Source organism: Scophthalmus maximus, chromosome 8, assembly GCF_022379125.1.
Source record: "Scophthalmus maximus strain ysfricsl-2021 chromosome 8, ASM2237912v1, whole genome shotgun sequence".
NCBI classification, from domain to species: Eukaryota; Metazoa; Chordata; class Actinopteri; order Pleuronectiformes; family Scophthalmidae; genus Scophthalmus; species Scophthalmus maximus.
In genome coordinates, this window is record NC_061522.1 from 11,314,945 (window position 1) to 11,331,239 (window position 16,295).

The window sequence follows — 16,295 nt, forward strand, 5'->3', positions numbered from 1 at the left end:
TATCCTTTATTTTCCATGTTATTATCGCACTCTGTGACCATGTGTTACTGTGCTGTCGTGATCAGGCTGCTAGTAGCTAGGCCGAGTGCTACGGCTAGCGGTTAGCGGTGTTTGTAGCATAATAGCTGAAAATATGTTTGTGTCCAAGCGGTCTAATCTGTTTTGAGTTTTCCAGACGTGTGTGTGTCGTTGTCTGTGCTCTCGCGACCAAATGCTCCCCCATCTGTGCTGGACTGTTTAGTTAGCTTCACTATTTTATCACCAACGTAGCATCCCGTGCAATGCTAAATACTAAATGCTAAGATGCGGGATACATTTGTGAGGAGGAATATTTTGTCCTGGATCACTTTCACATACTCATGTTGCTTTTCTCCACAGATGCTGACTTTGCTGGGGGGACAGCTGAGGAAGGAATATTCAACACAACTACTGTATTTTATTTATGCAAAATAAAGCTTGACAATATTACATCAATTTGTTAAGCTTTACTTTGAGCTACTGCATTGGTAGTACTGAACCAGTGAATGCGATTACCCCAAATTAATATATTTGTAATGCCTTGAATTGATTGAAAAAGTAAATTGATAGTAGTAAGTAATCTTCACATTGTTGTATATTTATGCAATGAGAAACCAATCACTTTCAAAATACACTTTATTTCAATGCAAATACTGAGGTTGCATAAATATTTAAATATAACTAAAAAAAATATTGCACAGTATTTACAAATAGCACAGTCTGAAGCGAAACCATCTTGGGATGAAACCAGTGCAAGCGGCAGAGACCAACTGGCTCATCACATGAAGATCAGCTGTGTCTTCGGCTCCCAGGTCCTCGTGTGTGGGGCCGACCTCTGCCCCGTCTCCCACGGCCGCTGCCCGGTGGCCTCGTGTAAGACTCCCTCTCCTCCTCGATCGACTGCTCGTCGAAGCAGCCGTGCTCACCTCCTCATCGGAGTCCAGTGTACCAGTCTCAAAGCTCTAATAATGTTATAAAACAGAGATAAAAACGTCAGTCATCTTGCAAAGCAACAAATGATGTATGTGAAGATAAAGCTGTTCATTTACAGGCCTACCATGCAACACTGCAGTAGCTAACGTGCTAGCTAATGTGCTAGCTAACGCTAGGTACGTAAACAAGCTAATATGAAATGATTTTCGGTCAACTACGTTCAAACACACTGACGATGTTGTTTTCACAAAAAGTCACAGGTAATAACGTGAGGCAACGGTAACTAAAAAACGTATTTTAGTCTATCAATGTGGACAGTAGTCCGTGTTAGCTTCAGGTTAGCTTCTTACCGGTGGGAACTCGTGTTACGTACCTTGCCTGGCTTCGGTTGCCATGGTAGCGTGCATGGGCATGAATGCCCATTAGAAAATTACTAAATGAAGTAACGCAGGCAAGAAAGTTTGATTGCCCCTTTCCATTTGACCTTTTTAACCTGATCAGGTTAAAATAAAATAAGATTACATTATTTGTTCAGATCTCATTTCTCTCTTCACCCTGCTATGATAAGTGTGAGAAATAAGTTCTCACACGGAATTTTTCAAACATCCAATAACCGTAATGATTCAAATGAGTATAGTATGAGGCTATAGGACAATTTACAGCTCTACAAATTATGACTATGTTCAAAAAACAAGAAAGCAACAAAAAAAGCAGAAAATGATATTTAGTTTTTTGATATGCACTCTGATAACATGGATTTGTATTAGGAGACAACGGGTGGAGATGTCCATTCTGTTCACTACACCTGGGTTGGTCCACTCTCCACACTCTTGGCTACTTCGACCTGCTCCCTGACCCTGACCCATCCTCCTACTGTGTCCCTTGTATCGGTATCTGCGTCAGTTTGTCCTTGGCGTCACTCTCCTCGGTGTCCGTCCCCTGCTCCGCGGTTGTCCCTCTGTGGTAACACACTGTCACCGCGGTGTTCCCGCTGTCCTCGCTCCCTCTGGTGTTCGTGGAGCAGGAGGCGCCCGGCGTCGCGGTCAGCGGGCCCTCTGGCTTCAGGTTCGCGGCCCTGTTGCTCGCCAACACAGCCTCCGCCGCTGCGCGCCCCGCGGCCCAGCAGCCTCGTCCCGGGGGGCAGCGCAACAGGCGCAGGAAGGCGTCTCTGAATTCTGTGTTAAACGCGTAGATGACCGGGTTGACGGATGAATTGCTCCAGCCGATCCACACGAAGACGTCGAAGGTCTTTTCGTTGACGCAGTAAGGTCCTCGCTGGGCCCCCGGGACCCCTGGTCCGGGACAGAAGGGCAGGGCGCAGTTCAGGATGAAGAAAGGCAGCCAGCAGCAGACAAAGACTCCCATGATGATGCCAAGAGTTTTCAGGACTTTTGTCTCCTTCCTGATGGAGACTTTGAGCTCACGGTGAGGCTGACTGGCGCGCTGGGACCCAGAATGCAGAGTGACATGAGACTGGTATGAGTTGGCACCGATTTCCGTGCACAGGTGAGGAAACTGTTCAAGTGCGTCCGAACGACAACTCTGCGCGTGCTCCGCCGCGCGCTCCAGGGAGGAGATCATCCGGATCTGCACCTGGGCTATCCGGTAGATGCGGGTGTAAGTGACAATCATGATGGCCACGGGAATGTAGAAGCTGATGAGGGAGGACGAGATGGCGTACGTGCGGCTCAGGCTGGAGTCGCAGCCGCCAACGCTGTGACGCGCCGGATCCTCCCCGACCGGGTCACCGGTCTCGGCCCGGTGCCAGTCCAGCTGCACGGGCACGAAGGAGATGACCAGGGACACCGTCCAGGTCACGCCGATCATCACACAGGCCACTTTCTTGTTCATACTCCTCTCGTAGCGGAAAGGGCTGGAGATGGCCCAGTATCTGTCCACGCTGATGGCACACAGGTTGAGGATGGAGGCTGTGGAGCACATGATGTCGCACGCCAGCCACGTCTTACAGAATCCGCCAAACGGCCAGTAACCGGCCACTTCAGCCGCAGCCTTCCACGGCATCACCAGCACAGCGACCAGGAGGTCCGACAGAGCCAGGGACACGATGAAGATGTTGGTGACTTTTGCGCGCAGGTGCCGGTAGCGATAGACGGCGGCGCACACCGCGAAGTTGCCGAAAAGCGTCCAAACGATGAGCAGCGCCAAGACGCAGCCCGTCACAGCTCGGTGGGCCGGTAACTCCTCCCGGCTGCCAGCTCCTGCCGGCGCCGAGCCTGTTGTGTTATCCATTGCCCGGTCCTGCGCCCGGACATGAGTCAGAAGGAAAGGACAAGAAGCCTGAGCATTCCTATCATCATCATCCCGAAGGGGGAGTCACCGGGACCTTGTGACTGACCGTCCTGACTGATCAGTGCTGCTCCTCCAAGTGCACATATACTGGGGACCGCACACACACACACACACACACACACACAAACACACACACACACACACACACACAAACACCACCACCAGCAGCTGGATAGAGGCGCACAAAACAGGTCAGAGAGAAGTTTTACCACATGAGAAAAAAAAAACGCTTCAAGGCATTTTTATATCATCTCTCTTTCAATTTACTTTCATTCGGCATTACGGTTTTATGTCCCCCCTCTCTTATCCCATCTCTCTAATTTCCACTCCTCACAGGCATGATGCCATTAGTGGATACAGTAGTGACGTGGCGGGAAAGTGCTTTTAACATGGGGACATCAGAGTTCATTTTTATTTGCACAGCACCTCTCGTGACAAAATAAGTTCTATGTATTTCATTCCAATAAAAAAATAATGAGAGTCAAATAAACAAAAAGTGGACTTATGATAAAGCCATTTTGCATGATATTCTGTTTGACATAACTTTTTTAACTGTGATTTCATGAGCCATATCTTTTTTTGAATTATTCAAATTTGTTGTCTTTGTTTCTTGACCTTATAATATGCCACAGCTCGTTCCAGTTATTGATTATCATCTGTATATTTTCACTAAATTGTGTATTAATAAATTTGACTTGACATAACATGTGAAAACATACACCTTACATTGGCTTAATTTATCGTTTATTTACATTTTTTTACTTCATTCATGCGACACACAATTTCTGCATTTGGAATTGCAAATGTGTCGGATTTCTTAAAAATTTCATAACAGCACTTAACCACACACAAAGTGCCTGATACATTATAGCACTACAGCACAGTGCTGTAGTGAATGCATCATCCCCCCATTCCTTATCATCAACTTCCTCAGTGGCTCCCGGCAGACGAGTTTAAACCAGGGCTCTCATCAAAGTGTACGGGTCACAGTTGGCAGCAGGACGTCTGTCCCCAAAGTACTCGCAGCCCTGTCCCTGACATGGCCAGGGATGCGAACACTAATAATGCAACAGGCTACGGCTGTAGAGAAGTCATGGAAACTGGAGGTTGTGCAGAAACATTCTGACTGGGACCAAAGTGACTTTGATAGAATTTGAGACAGCACTCCATTCTGGTGTATCTGTCTATCTAGAGTTTGTCTAGATTCCGCGTTTTATGGTGGATTTTTTTTAAATCTTCATCAATCCAAACATATGTGACCTGGCACTGACCTGTGACCTTTGGCACAGGGACAGCTAGTGCTTCTTGACTGTCCTGCAATGACTGAGGCTTTCGGGGAAGACCAGCATGGTGATTTTCCCCAGAAATATGATCCTGGTGCAGTTTGGGTCCTCCGGATAGAGATTACCTGATGAATGCTGCGGAGCTGCTGTGTTTAAACTGTATCTTCCTTTCATTTTAATATGCTTCTTTGAGTATTTGTTGAGAGTTTCCAGGAAATGAAGAGTAAACAAAAGGAACTTAACATTATCGTTATGTCATTTCATGAATCCAGCAGATGCGGTGAAGTTTTGGAAAACCCCTAATCTGCCCAAACATATATTGTGTGCTGAACCCAGCAGAGAGCGCAGAGACATTTGTGTTGTGTTCATAAGGGCCATATGAGATTGTAGTGTTATATCCGTGTTCAGTAATTTAGTGTGTCCCTTGATGGATGTTACAAACATTTTAATGGCCCTTGACAAGAAAAAGATTCCTCGTCCCTGTGCTAAACTAATCTAGCATAGCTTTACATTTACCGCACATGAGTGTGATATCAATACTCCATCTAACTCCATCTCAAGCGCATGAGTATATTTTCCAAAATGTGAAATGATGGATTTATTTTCGTTTGACCTGATGCAGCGAATTGTGTTGTACCACTGCATTGCCCCTCACCTGCCAGCTCCCGTCAGACAGTGTTGTTGAGACAACATCGTGTCATGACGGTGGACTGTAAATTTAATACCCCCTCTCCCCTCTGCCTCTGTGAGGGGACTGATATGCAGGATCATCTGTGGATGGTCCACTTCACCCGGTACCGGGTCTGTGGAGACTTGGGGTCGTTGCCATTGTGGATGCTGAACCTATCAAGGAAAGCATTTAAACATCAGGCTGTCACGCTCAGGATCAGACTCTCCACAACAACACACACACCGCACACACACACACTCACACACACACACACACACACACACACACACACACACACACACACACACACACCGTAAGACTATATCTGTCAGGGACACCAGATGGCACCGCTGAAGTTGTAGCATCAGTGAGGTACACTGAAATAGCACTCAAGCAATATTTGATCTTTATTAATGGCAATAGGGCTTGTTTGAATACAGATTTGGATGATGGAGACAGAGTCCAAAGCGGAGTGAGGGGGACATGATAATCAGATTATCTCCATCATTTTGGAGATTTTGTACTATTTTTGTGCATTTGCTGATCTAGGACACACTGGAATTATATCCATTTGTTGAAATGAAATCGCTTTCACATGGCTTTAATTTCCTTTATTTTCTTGCTGTGGGTTAATGGTTGAATCTAATATATAATTATTTTTACAATTATTAATATCAATGACATACGGCCGCAGCACAAACATGCATGAAAGAGATGCAGCTATGATGAAGTAATTTGTTCTGACATAGAATAACTGTAAAATAAATAGTACATTTTTCATGTTGTTACTGTATACAACAGGGAGCTCCGATACTTTCTAAGGCTGCGTTCAGCCCCACCAGCCCCATCTCTTGTGCATATCCGGTCACAGTTGTCACCATGCTGTGTTTCTCAGCGGAGCTGTTCTTGGTAGTCTCGTCGCACATCTCCGAACACTTCCTGCCGCACTCCCTTTTCAACATGGAGACTTCTTGGTCATGCTTCTTTCTCTCCCTCAGCAGGTTCTCGTCCAGTTGTCTCTTGAGCTTCTCTTCACTTGTCTTATGTTTCTCTATTCTCATTTTGATGAGATTTAGCTCCTGATTCAGAGCCTCGGTTTTCCTTTTCTCCGCTATCTGATTCTCCATCTGTATGTCCCTTGCTCTCTGATTCTCCTCCCTCTCGTGTCTGAGCATGTCCTCCATTTCCTTTTTCCTCTCCTCCGCCGTCCTGCTCTGGTCCTCCAAGCTCTGTGTGAGTTTGTCCAGCTCTTTGTGCAAAGCGTCTCTCTTCATTTCCTCCCTCTGCCTGATGGCCTGCTCCCTCTGTATTTGCTGAAGTTCCCTCTCTCTCTCTTTCTGCAGGTTTTCTACTCTTTCCTTTTGCATCTTCTCTTCCGTTGCTCTTCTCGTTTTTTCCTCCTGCTCCTCCTGCTCCTCCAGCATTTTAGTAATTTTGTCAAGTTTTCCTCCAAGGGCTTCCCTCTTCCTCACTTCCTCCTCTCTACGTATCTCCATCACTCTCACCATCTCTTGAATCTTCCTCTCCTTGTCCTTCTTGTAACTCTCCTCCATCTCTCGCCTGAAGGCCTCCTCTCGATCTCTTGCCAGTTTCACCTCATTCTGCTTCTCGAGCTCCTGTTTTTTCTTCAGCTCCTCCATCTCCCTCTTGGTGTTTTGCTGAATTACCTCTAGCTCTCTTTCATACCACTCTTTTACTGCGGCCTCCTGCTTCTTTTTCAACTGCTCCTCCCTCTCGTCCAGCAGCCTCCTCTCATCCTGCAGCTCCTGAGTCAGATCCTCCTCTGCTTTTTGGAGACTCTTGCTGTTGTAGTAGCTTCCTTCGTTAGCATGCATCATGCCGTCCACTAAGGCCAGCAGCTCAGACACCTGCTCCTTGTTCTTGGAGCTATGGTTGTTGAAGATGCAGTACCTGCCCCCACATCCAGTAACCAGTTCAGAAAGATCCTTGCACGTGTCTATCAGACACTGCTTCACTGATGTCCCTTCTTCCAGAAGGTCTCCATGGGTAAAAACCACCACTGAGTACCGCAAAGCCTGAGAGCCCATCGCCTTTTTGATCTGCAACACCGCCTCCTTCTCCTCCTGAGTGAACCTCCCGATATTAATAACAAGGAGGAATACATGGGGCCCCGGATACAGGAGACTCACACTTCTCCTCAACTCCCTCTGTACCTCCTGTGGAGTCTGATGAGTATCCAGCAGCCCTGGGGTGTCCAGGACCGTCAGGTGTCGCCCACGAAATTCTCCGCTGGCCCTCCGACAGCGCAGCGTGACGGAGGAGCTGCCGACCTTTGAGTCAAAGGCCTTACGGCCCAAAATGGAGTTGGCAGTGGAGCTTTTTCCGCAGCCGGTCTTCCCAAGCAAAACGAGTCGGATCTCAGTGAAGGAGGGCGATGGCTTCCTGCCTGAAGAGACCAAAAAACATGAAACAGGGCTGGTTATGTTAAAAAGAAGGAAACAAACAAACAAGCAACAAACAACCAAAGAAACTTGCCTCCACAGGTTATGGAAGACAGCTGCTTGCTGATGGATGACATGTTGTTTCTGCTCAGTGTCCTCCATAGATTGAGAGCAAATGAGTGCAGATCCTCTCTATATGAAGCTCAGCGTTGTGGGTGTGTTTGCCTCTATGACATGTTAAATCCCCTCTGAACTCTAACCATCACCATCACCATGCTTGTAACGTTGGTCTGGTGAATCGGTGGCCCAATAGTCCGTCTCTGTAGCAGTCAGCACAGCAGGCCTTATCTATTACAGCCCACACTCCAGCTCAGGGGCATCGTCCACCAGAGTCAAAGATCTGGGAAGTAGCCTCAGAATTAGAAGGGGGCTTGTATGAATAAGTGGAGTAAATGTGATCAACGTCCAACAGACCAGTCACATGATGATACTTTATCTTAAAAGAAAGCCGATTAGTCGCTGTTTAGGAGCCACCACACATCAATAAAGTAGTCATTTTCCTGTCGTTGTTTTGTCATGTAGTGACAAACTGCTGACAGACAAACAATGTGAAACAGTGTTATCTCCCCAGACACGAGAACAATGTGCAAATGCATACTCAGGGACTCTAAACACATTTTCAGCCTCTGGCTCCAACCGACCCTGACTCATGTGTTATCGGATTTCATGCAGCTCCCTCTGAAGACAGAAAACCCATTATTGAACTTTTTTTCCCCCTCACATATACAGTAGCACTGCCCCAGGACCTGTAAACGGACTTTGATGTGTAAAATGGGTGGGGTTCCTGTGTCCTTTTCTTACGTTTTCCTTGACCTAGGAGGGAAATGTTGTGAAGCCAAGAAAAGATGTGAAAGAGAATTCATAAGGACTTAGGAAAGAAAAGCCAACAGAGGTGCTTAGAGAACCAGACTGCCTTTATACCAGGCTACGTGTTTTTGTGTATGTTGATGGTGATTGCTTTTAATGTTTCTTTCTCAAGGAATTATCTGGGCAGCAATGTCTCCTTTCCTTTTGTAAAGGATGGTCCAGTGGCCTGATGCCAACAGATACAAGAAATTTAGAGATCATGGATTCCAGTTTGATACTTCATCATAGAGCCCTTTACATAGTACTTAGACATTCACCTTGTTATACAATGACTTCATTTCTAAATAATTTCAGTCATTCTGTCCCCACTTGATTATAGCATATCTGCCCTCTGGAGGCTTATTTGGGAATAACTACTAAACTAAGTACATTCATTCACTTGCCCTATGAAGTCCCACGCGTGTGTCCTTCCTACTCATGGCTTATGGCTGAGTACTGAGGGATTTACATTTGTTTGCCAGTGTATTGGATGCATCTATCTTGAACTAACGCAGTCTAAAACAACGATGGTCGGAAACCCCCTAACAAGACCCCTGGTTCAATGCCCCCCCAGATCCCTTTACCTGGGGCCCCCAAAGTCCCTTGAAACCTGTTAGTTGTATCTAATGGGAAAGGTTCATTCTGTTATGCTTCAGAGAGGCTATAATCAATATTTCATTATGACATCAGCTGGGTCTACCTAATAACCTGGCAACTGAGAACAGATATCGTGTATGACATAAACAATGGATATTTATCTTTCTGAATGAATAAAGGGAAAAGATAGCCCGTATATGCAACAGCAATGATTTTGCAGAAAAAAAGGCATGAACCAATGCAATTACATTTTATATGCAAAAATAAACAGAAATGGAGAGCTTTGCAAAAGTGTAATGTTACATTATACAACACATTAGGGTTGGCTCACAACACAAATTGCTGTGATAATAAGTTTTAATAACAAATATCAAAATGTAGCTTAGTCAAGACTTCGTGGTCTGAATGTTGCTTTAAAAAGTGAGGGGTTCTTTTTAAAGACAAACTTCATCCTGGAAGTTTCAATTCAAGTATTCACAACATACAAGTATTCACAGCTTACGTTGACTGACCTCTGATGTCTAATCTAGAAAACCATTTTCAGTTTCAAGCTAGTTTCACCTGGTTTCAATGTCTCAACCTTGCAATGATCACTGGTAGAGTTCTGATACGTGATTCTCAAAATTTTGAATCACACATGATTCATGATTCACTATCTAAATACTGCCTACGGACTGTGTCGCTGACCTGTGCCCTGATCTTGATGATACATTTTTTTCTCTGAAAAACAGCCTCATCTGGTTGCTTTAAATGCAATGTAAGTAATGTAACGCCTATAGCTGGATGTCTGGCTGTTAGTTCATCAATAATGTAGTGTCCATGCATGTTCATGGCAAGGCCTAGATTGTCTTACCGCTCCACTGCTCCATGACACAAGCAAGCAGACCTGCCCTTAACTGAGAGCCTTCGATGCGTTTTGTGTGTGTGTGTGTGTGTGTGTGTGTGTGTGTGTGTGTGTGTGTGTGCGTGCGTGCGTGTGGTTAAATGGATGATTTGTATGCTACGTGACCTTGTCCTCTTTATGTCAAAGCAAAAGAAACCCAGCATTGAACCTACAAAATGATCAAATGCAATCTCCTGGTAGACAAAACAGTTTTGATTTATTGGATGTTTACTCTGGACTAACACTTTTACTATGTAGGTGAAGAGGAGGATGTTGCCTTGGCAATGATGAGGATGCTCATGAGGAAGACCATAACGAAGAAGATCCACATGAAAAACCGATCCATCACCTTGGCAACCTTCTTCCACTCCGCTGCCTTGACGCACGTAGCTCTCTGCTCGCGAAAGCAGTTGGCGATGTACTGGATGTTCTTCACCACCTGCGGAAGAGTCAGATTAATGAAATGAATGAGTGAGTTTCATAAGAACAATAATCAGATGCAGGAGGTAAAGTGAGAAACAACGATGTACCTGTTTATGTTGAAGGCAGGGGCAGCAGCAGGGACAGGCCGGGACTTGATGCTTCTCTGTGGGATACAGGAGCTGCTCCTCCAGAACCCGATTGAGGTGCTGAGGAGGGGCCTGGTAATCCAGCTCATCCTGCCTGATGTGGTGGTAGTGCTGTGTGAGCTCTCGCTTTGCCTCACCCCTCTCCAGTCTGGAAACGTGGTTGTTATGGTTGTTGTAATGATGATTCCTGCTGTTGGCAGCACCGTTTGCCCGGCTCTTGTGATGCTCATTGTCGTGGTGCAAGCTGTTGCCGTTGCTGTACTTGTACAGGTCGCTGTCATGATGGTCGATCCCGTCATGAAAAAGGTCCTCGTGGCAGCAGTCATTATCGCTAATGGGCTCCTCTGGGTACAGTGGGGTCCTTTCGCTCTCGGGTGTCGTGCAGTTCTCCCCAACCTCGTAGACGAAGAAAATCTTGGACATGTAGTCGATGATGAGCACTTTAGCCCAGTGAGGGACTGGCTTGGCCTCAGCGCCACAGAAATGAATGTTCATGATGAAGATGGTGAGAGAAGTAGAGGCTGTGATCATAGTCATGGTGGCGATATAGTATTTCCCTTGGGGAGAAAACAGAGAAAAAGAGTATTCTATGAACAGGTATTAGTCAACGGACAACTCGTACATAGAAGCTCCAATATGTAGAATACAGGGTTTGCTCATTGACATAAAACTTTCTCACTTCATCACCACCTTGTGTCTAATTCTGGCCTCCCATGAGATTTTCTTCCTTTAATTCTTTCCCTGATTGAAATGGACTTTTATAGTTTCAATAATTAAGCTAATGGTAATATGTCAAGAGTAATTCAAACCTATATAGGGCATGCTCTCTGCAGGAGGCATGCTTTCAGCCACCAGCAACTGGAACACAGTGAGCGCCAGCAGCACCGTGACCCCGAGGGACACCTTCTCCCCGGAGTCGGCCGGCAGGTAGAAGCCCAGCGGGGCAAGGAACGAGATGAGGAAGCAGGGCAGCAGCAGGTTGAAGATGTAGAAAGAGGAGCGGCGCTTCAGGAGCAGGGTGTAGGTGATTTCGGTGTACGGGTCAGAGCAGCAGCCATACATCTTGACGTCTCTAACTGCAGGCATGCCGTGGCACTCCCACTCCACGTTCTCCACAAAGTCTGACAGGTCTCCACTGTCCATGCCCAAACTGATGTCCACCTGAGTAGAGGACACACAGACAGTGAAAGTGGTAGTTATAGCAGAGATTTACACATGAGCATGTCACGTGGATGCACAAGCTAACAATCAGAATGGAATTGGAAAGATCCTTTAAGTAGGCAAGAGGCTGGAACAATCCCTAACAGATAAACAGACACTTTACCTGCTGTTTAAGTAATTTTGAATTTCTGTTCCACGAAAGGAACGACTTGGAAATCAAGACATAAATGAGAAAACAGAATATAAGGTATGACAGAAAATATTTTGTTGGGTTCTTTTTTGTAATTTGGGCAACTCTTTGCTGTTTCCTCATTGTGCTGTTACTGTTCTTCAACCTACAGATTTGAAAGCAGCTTTGATTTGAAAGTATTTACCAATTTTTTGGCAATACTGAAGTATTTTGAGTGTAGTGGGCACACAGATGGACAGCAGAGAAGATGATTAAGCAGTGAAAAATGAGACCACTGCTGGAATTCAACAAGGCAGGCTGACTTTGAATTGACTTGATGAACGAAAAACTATAAATGCTTCAGAGGCCACATTTTCGGGGGGTCGGTATTCGACAGATCCTCGGTGGAGTGACCTCACATCACCTCGTTCATACACACCTGGTTGCCGTTGTAGGTCCAGGAGCCGAAGGTGAGGTTGCACCGCTGCCAGTCGAAGGGGAAGTAAGAGACGTCCACCACACATGTGCTCTTTGTGATGGCCGGAGAGTCCCAGACGATCTCTCCATTGTAACGCAGCTTCACATTAGTGCTGGATGCACCTGAGTCTTCATCTGCTCTACACAGACATCAAGCGAGAAAGGACAAAGTTGTAGATTTGTGTCTTTCTCATTCTCTTTTTAATTTGTCTTTATTGTCTTTGTTCCCTGTGTTGTATCTGTCTCTTGTTACTGACTTGTTGTAGAGGACGATGTCCGGCTTCCACACCAGGTCGCTGGGGATGTTGATCATCTCCAGGTCGTCGTAGTCTTCCTTCTCCCACTTCAGGTAAGCGTCATGCCAGACCTGCCTGATCCACAGGTACGTGGTTAGAACCTGGTTCCTCTCATCCTGCAAAAACACACACACACAAACAAAAACATATACAGAGAGAGAGAGAGAGAGACAGAGACAGAGGTCACATAAAAAAGGTTTGTCTGAGGGGTTCACAGAGGTGTATATTAAACTTGCAGGATGTTCCTGAATATCAGACTGAATGCAATCCCTCGCTTCATATGCCAGTACAGTGCTGTTCAGTACGGGCCTCTGGTGGTCTCCGCGGCAACAAAAGATTGAATACCGTTAAATGTTCCACATCTGGAAGTTGAAACTTGAGGAAGTCAAAGGAAATTTATTCCAGAAGCATAACCTGCCAGTGGGGTAGATCTACGTGTGAGCTTGGAGACTGAAGCTATGTTGGAAGATGTGGAAATGTACCAGTCTGGGAAGGTCGAAAAAACAGGTCATATACTGCAAAGTTTAACACCCAATGTATTGGGGGCATTTGCCAGATCAATTTTGACCTTTCCTCTATATATGTCTTTCGCAATCCCCCTGCTGTTGTGAAAGAGTAATACTTAAATTTGATTTAGCCCAAAGTCACTGGAGCAGCCTTCTAGAGGATCTGAGATTTTTAAATGCAAATAAAAACCCACCTATTAAGTCTGGCTTTTGTGTAGTGTTTTATAATTTTATGTTTTATTCTATTTATATTTAGTTTTTGTCATTATTATTTATGTTTTTCCATCCTATTATTCTATTTGATTTTTTATAAAAATTTTGTGTTGATCTTTTTTTAAACTATATTTACCTCTATCTCAGTATAATTATTGTGTTTTGTATTTTTTCATTTATTCTAATTTTTATTGCTTACTTTTATTTTCATCTTTTATTATCTTAACTAACCTTCTTTAATCGTTTTCTTTTCGGTTATTGATGGTTTTGGTGCAGGAGTCTTAAATTCACTTTTAACATCCTATGGTTCGTCAATCACCTGTAAAGCACTTTTCATTGTATTTAGTTTGTTTGAAAGGTGCATTATAAATATAGTTTGATTGATTGATCTTTATGGTGCTCTTTGAATTATGTGAAAAAAACAAAACATTATTTCCTATTGTAGTGGGCATCCTAGAGTATCAAGAAGGGCAACATACATCTGGCTAATTCTTCTGTAAATGTTTATAATTAAGACTCTTTTTTTTCATGAAATGCAAAGTGCAGCCATAAAACATATGCTTTCTTGGACATCAAACAATGTAGTGAAGTGTTGAATAAAGAATGTAGAGAATATATGTATATGTTATATTCTGAAACAGAGTGAAAGAGTTTAAAGACATAAAGAGGAGCATACGTTTCTTTGGGAGTAAAAGGTCACATCTGTGGCTCTGCACCTGCTGTAGCTGTGATGTAATGTAAGATGTACAGAATTTGAGTTTCCTCTCTATTCACCATGTCTTTGATCTGCGACAGCGTGATCTGCAGCGAGACATTGAGGGCTTCGTCTGTGTCCCCCACAGGTCTCAGAGCGTTGGAGTAGTCCTCCATCAAGTCATTCAGAAGTTTGCGGGCGTAATGACCCTGGGCACCTTGGGACCCTGAGGAGAGCGAGAGCAAAACAGAGGGTGGGTACGAGTCACACAAAAACTATCAAACTGATGCATCATGAAGAACTGACCTTGCACCAAGAGGCTGATCCAAACCATCAGCACTGCCTTCCTCATTTTTTAACCAGCCACAAGCTGAGAGATCAATTATTCAGCAAAGCACTCGCCAAGACAGCCAGGGTCCAAATCCAGCGTCACTCTATTCTGATCTTCATTCTGCCCCGCTGAGGCTGATCGCGACGCCGCCACAGAAAAAACTCAAAATCTTACATCCTGTCAGAAGCTCTGAATGCTTCACTGGTTGTTAGTCGCAGTTCGTCTCAGTCACCGTCTGTCTGTGTGCGACCGCTGCTCTGGAACAGGGCTTGGGGCTATCGTCAGAGACACACACACACACACACACACACACACACACACACACACACACACACACACAGTTACACTGCAGTATTAAATAGCACACTGGGTGAAATGTGATGCCTGAGGTCCTATCCACTTGTGTACTTGACCACAACCACCTGTACAACACACACACACAGGTACACACACGTACACACTGAACCTTACTACATTACACGGCTAATGACAAGTGTCAGTCACACACATACAGCGACACTTTCCTACTCATGCTCTGACCAATGGTCATTCAAGATGAACACACACATGCCATGTCAGTGATATTGTAACACATGTCATATGTATCACATGACACAGAACATTTCACAGATCCAGGATCAGGTTTCACTCTGTTGATACGAATCTTTAACTTAAGGACAGAAAGCTGTAAACCGGTTGCGGATCAGTGACATCCTCTTTTGGTCGAGCCATTATGGCACCTTCAAGGTTTAGACTTTTTTCAACCTGCTCATTTACTGTATTTCATCTGTTGTAAAAAGGCGAATATGTTCATCATACTTGTGCCGTACCTGTCAAGCTGTAGTAATGTGACCTTTGCGGTCAATTCAATAGAAAACATGGTTACCATGGTAACACCAAGTGAAGTTTCACACGTCCAGTGGTCCCCACAACAATTTTTTTTTTTTTGTTCCCAAAAACCAGTATTGGCATCTCCCCCACCAAAGAAAACCATTACCAGTCTGGCTCTAATCCATAGTAAGTACAACATTATTTATCATTTTAGCCATTACAGTTTCAGCGGAGTGACAGGCCCTGAAAGCAGATTAAAGATCATTGTTAGATATGTGGCCCGAGAGCGGCTGAGATGCAGCTTTTCCTTGTACTTTCACAAAGAATGGAAGATTCAAGACTAAACAATAGGTATTAAAAGACCCTGCAGGGTGAGTAACGATTCATTAATGGTTTAACCACAGCAGTTTTAAAGCAAGTGGCTATAGTTTAAGTGATAAATTAACAGTATACAGGACTGTGGGGCTAAAAACTGGCCTTAAGAACATGAGATCTTTGGAAAGTTTAGCAGGACAAAGATTCCAGAGATCTTTAAAAATGTGGGATTTGGGATCCAACGTAATGTTCAACTGGTGCTGCAGAAAAAGCAGGAGATGAGGACCTAATGCTGTATCTAATTAAATCTTTTTTTTACTGTATTAAAAGTCTAAAAATTCATGAGCTGTCAAAAACGAGTGGCTAGGAGACAGCTGCTTTTGAATAGGTAATACCAGACAGAGTCCAGAGAAATTACAGAAAAAAGATCAGCCACTAAGAGGATTACACTTATGTTTAATAGTCTTGTTTTGTAAATTCCTAATTTAATTTGTATCAGTGGTTGAATTAAACATTCTAAAAAAAAGCAGTGTCCTTGTATTTTACAGTAGATCAATGATTTTTGTCTCATGAATAGTGTATTAAACGTGTAAATAAGAAACGTAACTGGCAATGTTCAACTTTACAGAGTAAGACACAGCAAGGTGGTAATGTGTCACAGAGTTTCTGTGGTACTGAGCTCACATAGGACAGGTGTTTCCTGTGTGTGTGTGTGTGTGTGTGTGTGTGTG

General features: G+C 44.5%; 2 protein-coding genes across 2 annotated transcripts; both read right to left on the minus strand.

Annotated features, from left to right (window-relative positions):
• Window positions 1-1,047: 1,047 nt before the first annotated feature.
• On the minus strand, window positions 1,048-3,292 carry LOC118311955 (D(1) dopamine receptor-like). Its single transcript, XM_035636134.2, has one exon. It carries the CDS (start codon window positions 3,199-3,201, stop codon window positions 1,822-1,824), a length of 1,380 nt encoding a protein of 459 aa, XP_035492027.2. The 5' UTR covers window positions 3,202-3,292; the 3' UTR covers window positions 1,048-1,821.
• Window positions 3,293-9,353: 6,061 nt separating this feature from the next.
• Window positions 9,354-16,295, minus strand: chrna9a (cholinergic receptor, nicotinic, alpha 9a). The gene is made up of 7 exons (XM_035636131.2): window positions 14,394-16,295; window positions 14,168-14,313; window positions 12,636-12,790; window positions 12,341-12,518; window positions 11,381-11,732; window positions 10,533-11,128; window positions 9,354-10,441 (listed from the first exon to the last, which is right to left on the minus strand). Exons 1-7 carry the CDS (start codon window positions 14,437-14,439, stop codon window positions 10,253-10,255), a joined length of 1,662 nt encoding a protein of 553 aa, XP_035492024.1. The 5' UTR covers window positions 14,440-16,295; the 3' UTR covers window positions 9,354-10,252.